Source organism: Zootoca vivipara, chromosome 16, assembly GCF_963506605.1.
Source record: "Zootoca vivipara chromosome 16, rZooViv1.1, whole genome shotgun sequence".
NCBI lineage: Eukaryota > Metazoa > Chordata > Lepidosauria > Squamata > Lacertidae > Zootoca > Zootoca vivipara.
In genome coordinates, this window is record NC_083291.1 from 2,073,665 (window position 1) to 2,088,819 (window position 15,155).

The 15,155-nt window shown below is 44.2% G+C and overlaps 1 protein-coding gene across 1 annotated transcript in view; it reads left to right on the plus strand.

Moving 5' to 3' along the window:
* The first annotated feature begins 2,968 nt into the window (after positions 1–2,968).
* SLC24A2 (solute carrier family 24 member 2) overlaps positions 2,969–15,155 on the plus strand; it is a 96,223-nt gene continuing 84,036 nt past the window's right edge. The window contains exon 1 of the mRNA XM_035141000.2: positions 2,969–4,040. Within this exon, the coding sequence (XP_034996891.2) occupies positions 3,108–4,040 (933 nt within the window). The 5' untranslated portion in view covers positions 2,969–3,107. The remainder of the gene's footprint in view (positions 4,041–15,155) is intronic.

Here is a 15,155-nt window from a genome sequence, read left to right on the forward strand (position 1 = left end):
ATGGGGTCACGAAGAGTCGGACACAACTGAAGAACAACAACAAATACACTGATATACAATGGAACCACGAAGGAAGGGAATGGGGGAAGTCCACCTGTTTTGTTTATATCTTTATTATTGTTTTGTTATTGTTATTGTTGGGAAATGAATAAAATGTTATGGGGGACGGGACGGGGACTGAGTATTTAATGGTGTATTTGAGTATAATTGTGAGAAGCCCCGCCCCGAGGGGGCGAGAGGCTCCGCCCTCCTGGCGCGCCCCGTTCCCCGGGCTAGGCGTGGGCGTGGCTTGGCTGGGCGGTGGGCGTGGCTCCGCGGGAGCCTCTCCTGGTCCCGGCAGTGGATGCTGCGCGTCTGGCGGCGCCGGTTGGTCGGTCGGTCGGTCTCTCTCTCTCCCGGAGCTGCTCCTTCCGCGGGTCTGCCTGGCCGGGACAGAGGCGTCTGCCGCCGCCGCCGCCCGCTGAGCGCGCTGGAGAGGAGGGCTTGCACCGGGGACGGAGCGAGAGCGCAGGGGGGTAAGTTGCGCGGGGAGGGAGAAGGGCGCTTAGGATGCTCGGGGAGGGGGGCGGGGGTAGCTACCTCAATTGGGAATGATTTGCATTAATTGGGATTTATAGCCCCCCCCGCACCCGCTTTCTGGTTCTTGGGTTGGCGCTGCCAGTTTCAGAGAATCACGGAATTTTGCAAAATCGGAAAGGACCATCCTCCAGCCCAACCCCCTGCAATGCAATGCAAGGCAGGAATAAGCAGGTGCCCCGCGCGGGGATCGAAGCCGCAACCCTTGGCGTTCTTCGCACTCCCCGTTCTCGCCCACTGAGTTATCCAGGCAAAGGGAATTCCTGCTTGCAGTTTTGCTGCTCTCGTTATTCTGCTGGATTTCTTGGCTAGCTGCATTATGGATGACTACTGTACTCGCCTTGTCTAGGGAGCTCTTCCTAGAAGGATCCAAAGAATCGTAGGGTTGTAGAGCTGGAAGGGATCCCCTGAGGGTCATCCAGTCCAACCCCCTGCAATGCAGGGATAGGCAGCTGTCCCATACAGGGATGGAAGCCGCAACCTTGGCGTTATCAGCACCCCACTTGCTCTAACGAGTCTAACCAACTGAGCCATTCATTCGTTTCGCAGGGAGTTGAAGCCCTGCCAGATTCCCAAAGGAAAGGTCATTTGTCCCCAACGGAGAACAATCAGCTTCTGAAAATAGGGCAGTTATTTAGATTTGCTTGGCCCCAGCACAGAACTGCTGCGCAGTCCTATGCTCGGCAAAAAATAAAAATCCTTCCAGTAGCACCTTAGAGACCAACTAAGTTTATACTCGGCAGTAAACCCCATGGAGTTCAAATAGAATTTGCCAATTTGAATCATTTTTTGGGGGGGGGGGAGGAAAGCCCCACTCCATTTGAATGGCAATGCAATTCAGCTTTGGGGGGCTAGGAGTTGACTCCTGTGCTCCCAGGTAAGCGTGCCTAGGTTTTTACAGTCTTCCTTAAGGGATTTTCCTTTGCCGTGGCTGATTTGCTCTAGTCATCCTGAGCATTTCAGCTGAAGAGCTGTTTTGTTTCGGAAAGGGAGAATGAGATAGATACAGTTAAATCCCTCTCTCTAGGGAAAAAAAATTAGTAAAGGGACATCCATGCAGTAGGGAAGGTTTTGTTGTTTTTCGGTAGGACGGATTTGGAGAGAAGCAAAAATTTCAACTGCACCATGATACGCCCTGCAGATGGTAACTTACAAAAAAAAATGTACAAGGAAGCCTGAATCTGTACGGTAATAGGATCAGTTTGCTGGGAAAAGTGCACAGCGGAGTCTGAGGGATGATCAGAGGTCGGAGGAGGAGAGGCTTAGAGAGTAATTAATTCCTCGGCCGTAAGTATGCCATGACTGCTTATAAAAAGGAGGGTCAGGGAGGAGGAGAGGACAGTTGAATCCATTGTACATGTTTTGTCTTTACCAGCCTTTATTGCGGTCGGTGGGTACCTAGGCAGTGAGGGAGTTTTCTACAGCTTCTCCTTTTATGATAACGCACTTTAATCTCTTGTAGTGTCTTTTTCCAGTGCGTATTAATTTGCTCTGAGTTTACAGTGGCTCTGAGTTTGCTATTAGTGAGTGCATCCCATTGGATCGTATTTGAGTAGGCCTATTCTTCTAACTATGCTTCAAAAGGACTGCCGGGGTGGTTTAAGAATTGTTTTCACTTTTCAACGCTGCAGATTTCATATTGCAATATTGGATAATTACTGCCTTTAAAGAAAGAACTTGCAACCAGGTCCACAGGGCTGTGAATCCATATGAAGCGGCTGGATTTCAGCCAGTCTAATTCAGTTGACTTTGGTGGGTATTAATTGTTTAAAGTGGCTTAAATCCTAAAGCTTCAGTCCCAAGGGATTGTGAATTGGGACTGGTTTTTGGAATGCTCCTCGGTGCCAGCCAGATCACCATTCTGCACACTTTCCTGACAATAATATTCACACTTGTTGCATTTTCTTCTCACCAAACTACAGTCACAGATTCCGCCCTCCCCCCCCCCCCCCCGGAAGAATGAATTTGCACACTTCCACTCATGCAATGTATTCATGCACCTGCATTAACTTGATGCTGACTAAAATAATGAGGGGTCAGGACAGGTACGCTCAGTGACTGATCCTGGGATCATGAACTTAGCAGGTTTTGCTTCAGCTATAGGAAATTAGGAAATGAGTGCTCAGATTTCTAAATGATGACTGGAGTGCAATGATTCAAAATCAGGAAAAAATGCTCCCTGTTGATGCGTACCTGGTGGCAACCCCAGGTTTTCCATCACATAAAATGTTGAGCAGCACTTATTTGTGTTATTAGTCCTTTTGGTTTCATGTAGCAGGAAATTTAACCCGTTTTTTGATAATGTACAGGGAAATGTCTTTTGACACATAAGATGTTTGACCTTGTAACTAAACTGATGGAAACATTTCTCTCTCTTTTTAAGCACAACCAAGGGATGTGTTCCACATGAAGCATAAAGCTATTGGATTCTGAGAGGACCCGTCAGAGCAGCATTTACTTGAACAGTGAGAGAAGAATGACAGAACAATCTGTCTGACTTTAAATTCTTGGACCGCAAGAAAGAGCTGAGAATGGCTCCGTGCAAAAACATTGTCGTTAGCTTTCTTGAGGAATTGTGTCTGCCAGAACCACTGCTTGGCTGTAAGAAACACCCAAACGTTAGGAAAAAGCTGAGACTGATACGAATAACAGGACTTTTCCTGGGCATCGTGGCCGTTAGCACGCTATATCTTTCAATTAGTGCCTTTTTCCAGTTGCAACCTTATAGCACAGAGACGACCAGCAATCTAGATAGCCATAAGTCAAAGCACATGCATCAAAGAACTCTTTTGGACTTTAACGAACAGAATCAAACCGGCGCTCCAGATTCACCTATTTCTATGAAATACGAAGCTGGGCAGGATAACCATACGGAGGAGCACTCCAAGGGAGAGTACCCGGAAGACCTTTTTTCTCTTGAAGAAAGACGGAGGGGTGCTGTAATACTTCACATCTGTGGAATGATTTACATGTTCATAGCCTTAGCCATTGTCTGCGATGAGTTCTTTGTTCCTTCATTGACAGTCATTACAGAAAAACTGGCGATTTCCGATGATGTGGCCGGGGCAACCTTCATGGCTGCTGGTGGCTCAGCCCCAGAACTCTTTACTTCTCTAATAGGAGTTTTTATATCCCACAGCAACGTCGGCATTGGGACAATAGTTGGGTCTGCGGTGTTCAATATACTCTTTGTGATTGGGATGTGTGCTTTGTTTTCCAAGGAGATCCTGCACCTCACCTGGTGGCCCCTCTTTCGGGATGTGTCTTTTTACATCATGGACTTGGTATTGCTGATCATCTTCTTTTTGGATAACTTCATCATGTGGTGGGAAAGTTTAACGCTGCTGCTTGCTTATTTCGTCTACGTGACCTTCATGAAGTTCAATGTGCAAGTGGAGGAGCTGGTGAAAAGCCTGTTAAGCAAGAACAAAGTGGAGAAAGTGTCTCCAGAAGTTGAAGCAAAGGTTAGTATTGTCTGGAGAAAGTAGTACCACTCACTTTTAAAACCGTGCTGCTTTCTCAGTAACTTTAGCTTGTGATTTGCCGCTGTGTCTGTATCAGGGCTGGTTCACATTTCCTGGCAGCCTCCGTTTCCCTCCCCTTCACCCACTGTTTTGATATTATTAGCCGTCTTTTCTTTCTGCATGTGGGACTGTTAGAATGTCTAACAGTCATATATTAAATGGGATCTGTAATGTCTGCGCTGCGAATAAAAACCGCAAAACAGAAAGCAAAGCAAAAATTCAAAGCATCGGCAGTAAATAGCCTTCAGCTACTGCTCAGGTCCAAAGCATATGGGAAGAATAACATGTCTTAAGGCAAGCAGAATACTAGGCAGTGAATTCCATAGTCCGTGTGCTACTGCTGAAACGGTTCTACCTTGTGTGCTGCTTCTGTTGTGCTCATGGATGATGCCAAATACATGACCTGTGGATGATGACCTTCACGTCAGGACTGTGGATATGACCCCTGTGATTTGCGCAGTTCCAACAGCTGCGTTTTGAACTGTTGGGAGGGACACAGATTGCGGCAACAGCTTACGTATATAGAGTTTGGAGGAACCGTTTCGTTTCCGTACGTAGCATGATGGCGTCAAGCCTGCACACTTGAGAGCTTGCTCAAGGGCTGCTACAAATGCGAAATAGTTCACAGTTTCAGCCACAAATGCATTTCTGCAAGCATATAATACTGTGAGTTAAAGAGCTGATATACTCAAGAATATATTTGCTCACCTTCTCCATACTGTGGCTCAATTCAAACATCACCCCAAACATGCTTTGCACAGGTTGTGATTTAGGTCCTAAAGGTTCCTTGGATCATGCCGGCTCTGTTTTGCTGGTTTATTTCCATCTCCTTGTAGACCTACCTGTGGGTGTGGTGCTGCAGCTATAAATGTTGTTGTGTAGGCCTTTAGTCGTGTCTGACTCTTCGTGACCCCATGGACCAGAGCACGCCAGGCACTCCTGTCTTCCACTGCCTCCCGCAGTTTGGTCAAACTCATGTTGGTAGCTTCGAGAACACTGTCCAACCATCTCGTCCTCTGTCGTCCCCTTCTCCTTGTGCCCTCCATCTTTCCCAACATCAGGGTCTTTTCCAGGGAGTCTTCTCTTCTCATGAGGTGGCCAAAGTATTGGAGCCTCAGCTTCACGATCTGTCCTTCCAGTGAGCACTCAGGGCTGATTTCCTTAAGAATGGATAGGTTTGATCTTCTTGCAGTCCATGGGACTCTCAAGAGTCTCCTCCAGCACCATAATTCAAAAGCATCAATTCTTCGGCGATCAGCCTTCTTTATGGTCCAGCTCTCACTTCCATACATCACTACTGGGAAAACCATAGCTTTAACTATACGGACCTAAGCTATAAATAGGCTTTGCCAGTTCAGGTATGTCAAAGCAGCAGAAAGAAGAAGAATTTACAACCATTCAAAAGTAAAAATACCAAAACAGATTAAAATTGGCCAACTGCCATCTGCAAATGGCCAAAGCAGAACCAGATATCTTCGTTTAAAAGTGAGGTGTATTAACTGTGCTCTTCCACCTGCTGAAAACATTTAGGCAAGCCTGTCCACTGCAGTCATATGCCTCTGTTGAAAAGTGTTGTGATGTGAAGTTCTGCATGTCTTGTTTTCCAGTGGAATACTTTAAAGATACAGTTTGCATTACAGTACTTCCGAGTAAACACTGCATGAGGATAAATGTAGCTAAGCAGTCTTTGCCAAATGTTTATACATGTCTGCATTCTCCCAGCTTAAAAAAAAGATTTCCAGGATATATCTACCATAAGGTTTTATATGAGAAAGTTTGAAATGTCGTATCTGATTAATATACAGTTGTTTGCATGACCATTCTGGTTGTGTAATAACATTCTGGATCTTCCTAATGGTTTTCAAGCTCTTTGGGGGAATGCAGAGTTCATCAATGAGGCGATCGGTTATGCTCAATACAAGCTTTCACAAAAGATGGATTGAAACAGCAATATTCCAGAAAAAGCTACAATTTCCTGTGATCTGATTAGAATTTGGATTAGAATTTCCAATCTGTACATTAAAAAGGGACTGGTGTAGATGCAATAGAGACCACTCCTGAACCATGGTAGAGAGACTGGGCATGGGCCACAGGAATGTGTGATCCTTTATTCTTGTCTGTCTCCTTTCTGGTGCAAATCCCCCCCCCATACACCCTTTATATCCTTAACCATGGTTAATGCTAAACAGAGTTTACCATTTACCACAATTGCAAGCAGGGTTGGCTGTGATTAAGGCTTACATTGGCAGCGTCCTTAGCCATGGTTAAGGATGGTTGGGGAAGGATGAAAGGAATTCATAATGGACTGATGGAGAGGGGGGAGTGGGGACAGGAACTGGCCAACTCCCAAGAGTGGCCAACTCCCAAGAGACCGCGATCTACTCACAGAGTTAAAAACTGGCAGTGATCTACCCCCATTTTTGGTGTTCAGGTTGAGCTTTTTGGGGGAGGAGGAGAGCCCCATTTTGGGGGGTTCATGTAAAAGTTCAAAGTTGTTAAGCTTCTTTGGCGGAGCCAGTGATCTACCCATGATCTACCCAGTGATCTGCTGATAGATCACAATCTACCTGTTGGACATGCCTGCCCTATTCCTTACCCATAAATGATGAGTCATGCTACATCTTCACTGGCTCAGTGGGCCAGTTTATACATTCACACTCCTCTTCTTTGGCGATCCCTCGTAGCCGAGTATGATTGTCTTCCATAAACACGGTTTTAACAATAAGTCCGTAAGTGACTGTGGAGGCCAATTCTGGATCCACACGTCCTTCCACAGTGGGGACATTGGTTACCAGGTGGGAGTTGATCACAGTGTGGATTTGCCGAGCGTGCAAGCACGTTTCTCCCTTCCGTCCTGAGTTCGAGTGTCTTCAAAGTGCATGACACCTTTGATAAAGGCTGTTCTCCAACTGGAGCACTCGCAGGCCAGTATTTCCCAGTTGTCAGTGTTTATACTACATTCTTTTTAGATTTGCCTTGAGACAGTCTTTAAACCTCTTTTGTTGACCACCAGCATTACGCTTTCCACTTTTAAGTTCGGAATAGAGTAGTTGCTTTGGAAGACGATAATCAGGCATCCGCACAACATGACCAGTCCAACGAAGTTGATGTTGAAGAATTATTGCTTTTTCCAGTACACTGATATTAGTTTGCCTGTCTTCCCAAGTGATGTGTAAAACTTTTCGGAGACACCGTTGATGGAATCCTTCAAGACGTTGGAGATGGCGTTCATAAGTGGTCCATGTTTCACAAGCATATAGTAAGGTTGGTAATACAATAGCTTTGTAAACAAGCATTTTGGTTTCTCTGCGAATATCCTCAAACACTCTACACTTCAATCGGGAGAAAGCCGCACTCTCAGAGCTCAGGTGATGCTGGATTTTGGCATCAGTGTTGGCCCTTGTGAAAAGATAACTTACCTAGGTAGGAGAAGTGACCGACATTTTCCAACGTTACACCATTCTTGTGACTGTGAGCAAAGTACATACAGTGAGAGGTTTACTAATCTGTACGAAACGATCATGAGTCAGATATTGATGTTGGCATCTGTCTGTCTTGAGAGACAACGGTGTGTGCCTCTGGGGGTGAGGTCAAACCGCAGCACGGAATTGACCTCCCTGGGGTGCAAGCCTGGGCATTGAACATTGAGGTCCTGGGCTGCCCAGACAGCAAGACACCGCCCCCTCCTTGGCCTTGCTGTGGGTCCAAAGGGAAAAGAGCAATACATTCGGCACCAGCTTGGCTGCAGGAGATGCCGGGAGGAGGCATACAAGGCGCCACCCGACCGTCTTAGGGACTCTACTCTGGATTTGTGTTACTCATTTGCCTTTTCTTCTTCCGAAGATATCCCACAAGGCAGCAGAGGTTTAGGGTCAGAGTTTTCCGAGTTTTCCTTCTCCTGGATGAACTACCTTCCCAGGCTAACGAGCTCCCAGTAACTATAGTGGCGCAAAATGCATCATGCTGCTACAATAGCATACTGGGAGGGACAGATCCATTATGTTATGTCGACTATCATCTGCAGGCCCAAACCCGCCTAACAATATTGAGTGCATGGGTTGGCAAGGTATCTTTGCCTTAGAGATGTCTGGAGAGCTTTTAGGTTAGAGCTTAGACCAGCTTTCACCAATCTGGTGCCCTCCAAATCACCCGCAGTCCAAATCATCTGCAGGATATCAGGTTGGCGAAACTGGCACAAACGTATCACCCCCCGTTTTGCAGCCTTAATTACTGTTGTTTCTGAGCTGTGTGCAAGGCCTCGTGTGTCAGCGGTGGCATTTCCTAACATGGCAGGGATATTGCAGCTCTGTTCAACATAGGTTTTGTTTTTCTTTGACATCACGGTCCTTTGCACATGTCATAAGCACAGCTCCCTCCTTTCTGAAACATCTAGCTAGATTTGCACTCAACACAGGAGGAGGGAGCATATAGCTTTCAAAGAATTGCAGTACGAAGATTAAATGAGAGTTTCACAAAATGGCCAGGCATTGTTACAGCACGACTCTTGTTTGTTACTTTTAGTAATGCGGCTCGACGGGGGGCAGCAGGGTTTACAAATGGTTTGGCGAGGAGATGAGTGCACCGTGACACACCATTTTACAACATTATCCAATGTTGTATAAATATCCAGGACCACATTCCATGCAGCAGTTAGAAAAGCAGTTGAGGTATTATCTAGGGATGGTGACTATTACATTTTCTCGGATGCTGGAAAAATAGTTTTGAGTGATAGAAGTGAAACCTTGAGAGGGTATTGGAGAGCAGCACTTGGTAAATGCACAGTTTTATGTGCTAAATGTGCAGGAAGGTTTTCAGTGGGTGAGGCTATGCTCCCACTGGCTGGGGTCTGACCGATGGCTGAGGGTATATCTATTTTTTAAAATATTCATTTGCGTTTGACGCCTTGATGGATTTTATTTGTTAGAAGTGCCGGAGAGTGCGCTTGTTTTTCTTGTGGCTCACAGTTGGCCACATCACACAATTCAGTCTATGGGGAAATTGCTGGGTGGATAGTTTTGCTTCAGGCAGATATTTGTTCTAGTCAGGTGGGTCCTGAAACAAAAAGCTGAGTGTGCTTGTTCATGGTTTCTCTTTTCTAGGAGACTCCACTGTGTTTTCTGTCCAGCTGCTTTTCTACCCCTGTCCCTTGACTTGAGTCATCACTCTTGGCTACTGAGCATGCTCAGCTCAGTGGGCTTGCTATTTTGCTTTGCTTCTGCAAACTTGGGATTCCTCCAAGCCTGCCGATACTTCTCCCCTGTGCACAGATGGTGCCTTTTTTGGGTTCACAAGGATCAGCACTCAGTGAATTGAATTTGCTATTTGTGCACAGAAATGTTGCAGAGTGCAGAGCTCCTGCTCAGGATCCCAGACACTTCATTCTATTTCCACTTCCATTTCCCCTCATATTTTGCTTTCTCTCTCTGTCAGTCAGCATCCTGGGCATGCCAACTGGGCATAAGCCCTTACTGGGCTTTTGGGTGGCATGATTCCATGTCCCCCTTAGAGAGTTTTCCTCTGTGGATTTTTTTTTGGGAACTTTTGCAAATATTGGGGTTCCCGCAAGGTTGCCGGTTCATCCGTCTTGTGGGCGGTTATGAACATTTTGGCTACTTACTGACCAGCACTCAGAGAACTGGAGATACAAAGAGGTTGTAGATATTATAAGGGTTTGAAACAAGTATTGATAGATGATAAGGATAAAGTAATTAAGAAGTAAGATTTAGATTGAGTTTATAAGGTTAAGATATAAAAGATATAGCAATAAGGAATATTGAAGTAATAATTAGAGCTTATATAAGATTTAGAATTTACTAAGTATGAATTGCAAAGAACCGCAGTAGGAGGTGGAAAGAGGAAGTCAATAGATTAGAAATAAGGTTTACAAGCAAGAATTTTTGTTTTTGTATTTTTCTATTTTTTTGTATTTTGTATTTTTTGTGTTTTGTATTTCTTTTTTGTGTATTGTATTTTGTATGTTTTAGTTGTTTGTAAAAATCTTTAATAAATACATTTTAAAAAAAGAGAACTGAAATCACTATTGGAATATAAAGGAAAGGGCATGTTGCTTCCTTCTTGAAGTGGTGGGCTATAGAATGTGGATATTCTGCAACTCAGAAGTTCAATGAGTTCAGTGGGGTTTATTTATGTATAGTATTGTTGTAATTTTGTTACATCTAAACAAATGTTTTGAAAGTTTCGCAGTAGTTTACAGGATGGTTTCCAAAAGCACTCAACAAGATTGTTCTGTCATCTGTAGCAAGCATTAATGACTAATCCCGATGGCACATGGACTCTGGCTCCTGAAGCAACAGAGGTTAGAAGCATTGCAGAGGTGGCGTTCTTGGTTTTCATTGGGACAGGATATCTCCTGTTATTGCGCCTGTTATTGGCTGCAGAATTTGTCCTTGTTCTGTGCAAGGAAATACCTAAATGACAAGCAGTATTGCTATATTCTAATGGAGAGTCAAATGCAATTTGTTTTCAGTGCAAAGTATTTTATTTCTTCCTCGCTCTCTTTCTTTCTGCAGTGTATAACGATCAAAGTGCATTCATTGTAGAATTAAAACAAATTTATACGGCAAGGGTTGTTCTAGGTATTAACAACATGCAAGACTAATTTGGTGGTTCCTGCTGTTTTTCTGTACCTCTGCTTTCAAATATGCAAAACGAGCTTTAGCTTTCCTAAGCTGGAAAGTGGTTAGTCAAGGAAACTGTTGTCTGTGGTCTTTATCTCTAAGACTTTGTGTTGTAATCTGACAGCAGGTCAAGAGAGTTCTGAGGGACCTAAATAAAGAACCAAGAGCTAAAGGGTTATCCTAGCAACAAATCCCCAATCCCAAACAGTGAAATGTACACAGTCCCAGTTAAATGAAAAACATTTGAATTCGGACATTTCTACGGTGCTAGAGGACAGTATGTCATTTCAATCTGTTGCAATAAACTACTTAGGAAAAGAACCGCTTTTGAAAAAGGAACTCTAGCATAAAAGCTGAAAAGATGTTAGTGCTTCACACAGTATTCTGGATGGATCCATTTTATTTTATATTTTTTCATTTGCGGGGGGCGGGGAAATGCCTGCCTATTATTTTAAAATGCAATCCTCGATATGTCTACTCAGAAGTAAATCCTGTTGACCGCAGTCGGACTTATTCCCTGGTAACTGTGCATATAATTGCAGCCTAACTCAGGTTTGGCTCACTACCTCAATCTTCTGCATTCTTTATATAAAACATATTTTATGTCTTTTGAAGCACTTGGTCATTTCAGTGGACTCTGCTGGGTTTTTGCAACATACTTTTTTCTCACTCAAGCTCAACTCTTGCAAAAGGTGCCTTCCTCTTGTAACAGTAAAGGTAAAGGTAAAGGGACCCCTGACCATTAGGTCCAGTCGTGGCCGACTCTGGGGTTGCGCGCTCATCTCGCATTATTGGCCGAGGGAGCCGGCGTATAGCTTCCAGGTCATGTGGCCAGCATGACAAAGCCGCTTCTGGCAAACCAGAGCAGCACATGGAAACGCCGTTTACCTTCCCGCTGTAGCGGTTCCTATTTATCTACTTGCATTTTGACATGCTTTCGAACTGCTAGGTTGGCAGGAGCTGGGACCGAGCAACGGGAGCTCACCCCGTCGCAGGGATTCGAACCGCCAATCTTCTGATCAGCAAGCCCTAGGCTCAGTGGTTTAACCACAGCGCCACCTGGGTCCCTTCCTTAAAGAAAACCTTAAAGAAGAGGAGGGAAACCCTTTTTGCACATATAGAATCATAGAGTTGGAAGAGACCACAAGGGCCATCCAGTCTAACCCCCTGCCAAGCAGGAAACACCATCAAAGCATTCTTGACATATGGCTGTCAAGCCTCTGCTTAAAGACCTCCAAAGAAGGAGACTCCACCACACTCCTTGGTAGAAAATTCCACTGCCGAACAGCTGTTACTGTTGTGGTGAACAAAATTGGAAATTGATTGGTAAAATTCCAAGGGGTAGACAAATAAGAGTAGCTTTAATATTGGAAGTCAAACATACGTTTCCAGGTGACAATTGGTAGCTCTGCAGTTTACCGGTAGTTGTTGCCTAAAGGATTCTAATCTCTCCACCAGGTACAGCACAGTGTGCTTGACAACAAAAGAAGCCAAATGTGGGTGGGAGAATAACAATGTGTACAAATTGGCCCCATCTTTATGGTCATAATTTCCTTGTAGTTATTTACAGAAGTCATTTCAAAGAATCATAAAGTTGGAAGGGACCACGAGGATCATCTAGTCCAACCCCCTGCAATGCAGGAATGTTTGCAGCAGCCTGCCTTTGCAAGAATATAATTTCAGTGTAATAAAGTCCCTTGTTTGCTCATCATGCCTTTGGGGAGGGGAAGTATGCAGACCGATTGCTTTGGGTAACATGTATTCAGTGGTAACGTGAATTGAGAAATACTGTATGCGCGTCATGGGAAAATGGTGACACTAATTACAATCTTAGTGAGAAACACTTAACAAGTGAATTATAAAGACGTCTCTATTCAACACATCATTTACTGTTACAGCTGTTGCCATTTGAGATGGGCAATAGGCTTTGCTGTTTGATGAACAGGTTAAAAATCTTAGTAAGTCATAAGACACCTGAATTTTCATTTTAGACATATACAAGCTACTACAAAAGAGAGCCTGGGTAAGTGGTTAGAGCAGGCATCCCCAAACTCGGCCCTCCAGATGTTTTGGGACTACAGCTCCCATCATCAGCAAACAAGATGAATTTTAACAGGGAGAAATGTAAAGTGCTACACTTGGGCAAAAAAAATGAAAGGCACAAATACAGGATGGGTGACCCCTGGCTTGAGAGCAGTACATGTGAAAAGGATCTAGGAGTCTTGGTAGACCACCAACTTGACATGAGTCAAAAGTGTGATGCAGCAGCTAAAAAAAGCCAATGAAATTCTGGGCTGCATCAAGAGGAGTATAGCATCTAGGGAAGTAATAGTACCACTGTATTCTGCTCTGGTCAGACCTCACCTGGAGTACTGTGTCCAGTTCTGGGCACCACAGTTCAAGAAGGATACTGACAAGCTGGAACGTGTCCAGAAGAGGGCAACCAAAATGGTCAAAGGCCTGGAAACAATGCCTTATGAGGAAGGGCTTAGGGAGCTGGGTATGTTTAGCCTGGAGAAGAGAAGGTTAAGGGGTGATATGATAGCCATGTTCAAATATATAAAAGGATGCCATATAGAGGAGGGAGAAAGGTTTTTTCCTGCTGCTCCAGAGAAGCGGACACGGAGCAATGGATTCAAGCTACAAGAAAGAAGATTCCACCTAAACATTAGGAAGAACTTCCTGACAGTAAGAGCTGTTCGACAGTGGAACTTGCTGCCAAGGAGTGTGGTGGAGTCTCCTTCTTTGGAGGTCTTTAAGCGGAGGCTTGACAGCCATCTGTCAGGAATGCTTTGATGGTGTTTCCTGCTTGGCAGGGGGTTGGACTGGATGGCCCTTGTGGTCTCTTCCAACTCTATGATTCTATGATCCCTGACTACTGGTCCTGTTAGCTAGGGATGATGGGAGTTGTAGTCCCAAAACATCTGGAGGGCCGAGTTTGGGGAGGCCTGGGTTAGAGTGTTGGGCTGGACCTGAGAAACCCAACCCCCCCCTCGCCCATGAAACTCACTGGGTGACCCTGAGCCAGTAACTCACTCACAGCCTAAGCTACATCACAGGGTTGTTGTAAGGATAAAATGGAGAGGAGAACTATTTACATGACCTTGAACTCCTTAGAGGGAAGGTGGGATATAAATTATACAAGCCAGAGATTTCTTGTATATTTTTTGTATGTATAGTTCTTGAAATGGCACTCTTTCCGTGAGGCTAGAAAACTAGGAATTTTAATGGTCCAGATAAATGATTTCACTTCTTAACTTTTGCAAAACTTTTAAGTGAAACATTGTAGTGGTTCCAAATACAGTACATTATTAGAATGATATTGTATTGAAGCATTGTTTTCTCCAGACTCGTACCCAACTGCCTTCGACTTGCCAAAATATGCATCACTTGGGAACACTTGGCTCACGCTGACTAGCAAACTTTCCCAGGAATACTCAGAAGAAAAATTATGTATGGAGAAGGTTCATGATGGTGACTGTACAAGAAGGAGGTAGTACGCATACATAGAGAGAAGCACAAGAGATAAACTGAGAGAGGTTAAAACCCCTGTATGTTTTGTTTCTTTTAATTTTTGTTTTTAAAAAGTTTATTTACCTGACTTGAAAGTTCAATGTTATGCTATCCTAAATCCATTCTAAAAACAGAAGTTCATTTCTATAGGACCCTGTGAATGTTTGAGAACTGCGCCATGTGCCAAAAAAGGCAGTCAGTTACAGGATGAATACTATTTAAAGTAAATGTTTTGCATCTTGGTTGTATAGGTTTATATGTGAAGGACATTCTGGGACGCGTAATTATCATTCAGTTATGGTTGTCTTTATCAAATGGGACTGAGCAATTGTCAGAAAGCCTTGGACATTTGTACAAGAGGCTGTATGGATAAGCAGAAAGGTGTTTATATATATAAACATAAACACATACGTCTTCCATATGCTTTTCAGTTTGAGCTGCAACATTTAATTGGTTAGGTTAATTGATTTACAGCACAATCGTTTTGCTCAGAAGTAAACACCACTGAATTCAATGGGATTTACTCTTGGGGACATGTGTATAGGATTGCAGCCTTACAAACCTGTTAATCAACTGGAAAGTTGCATCTGCTTATTGTTTTTAATACAAGACTCTTACTTAGAAAAAAAACTGCTGTTGGTCGCACATAGGAGAGAAATACATCTTCTAAAATGCTACTTACTCCATGAGTGCCTCACCTAAAAACCAGGGGTGATTTTTTGCTTCAGAAATAGGTACTCATAAGCACATTAGAGTGATCAGTGCGGCTGCAGTTCGTTACCTGCTTATCTGATTTATTTTTGAGTAGACCAGGTGGCGCTGTGGGTTAAACCACAGAGTCTCGGGCTTGCTGATCAGAAGGTCGGCGGTTCGAATCCCTGCGACGGGGTGAGCTCCCGTTGCT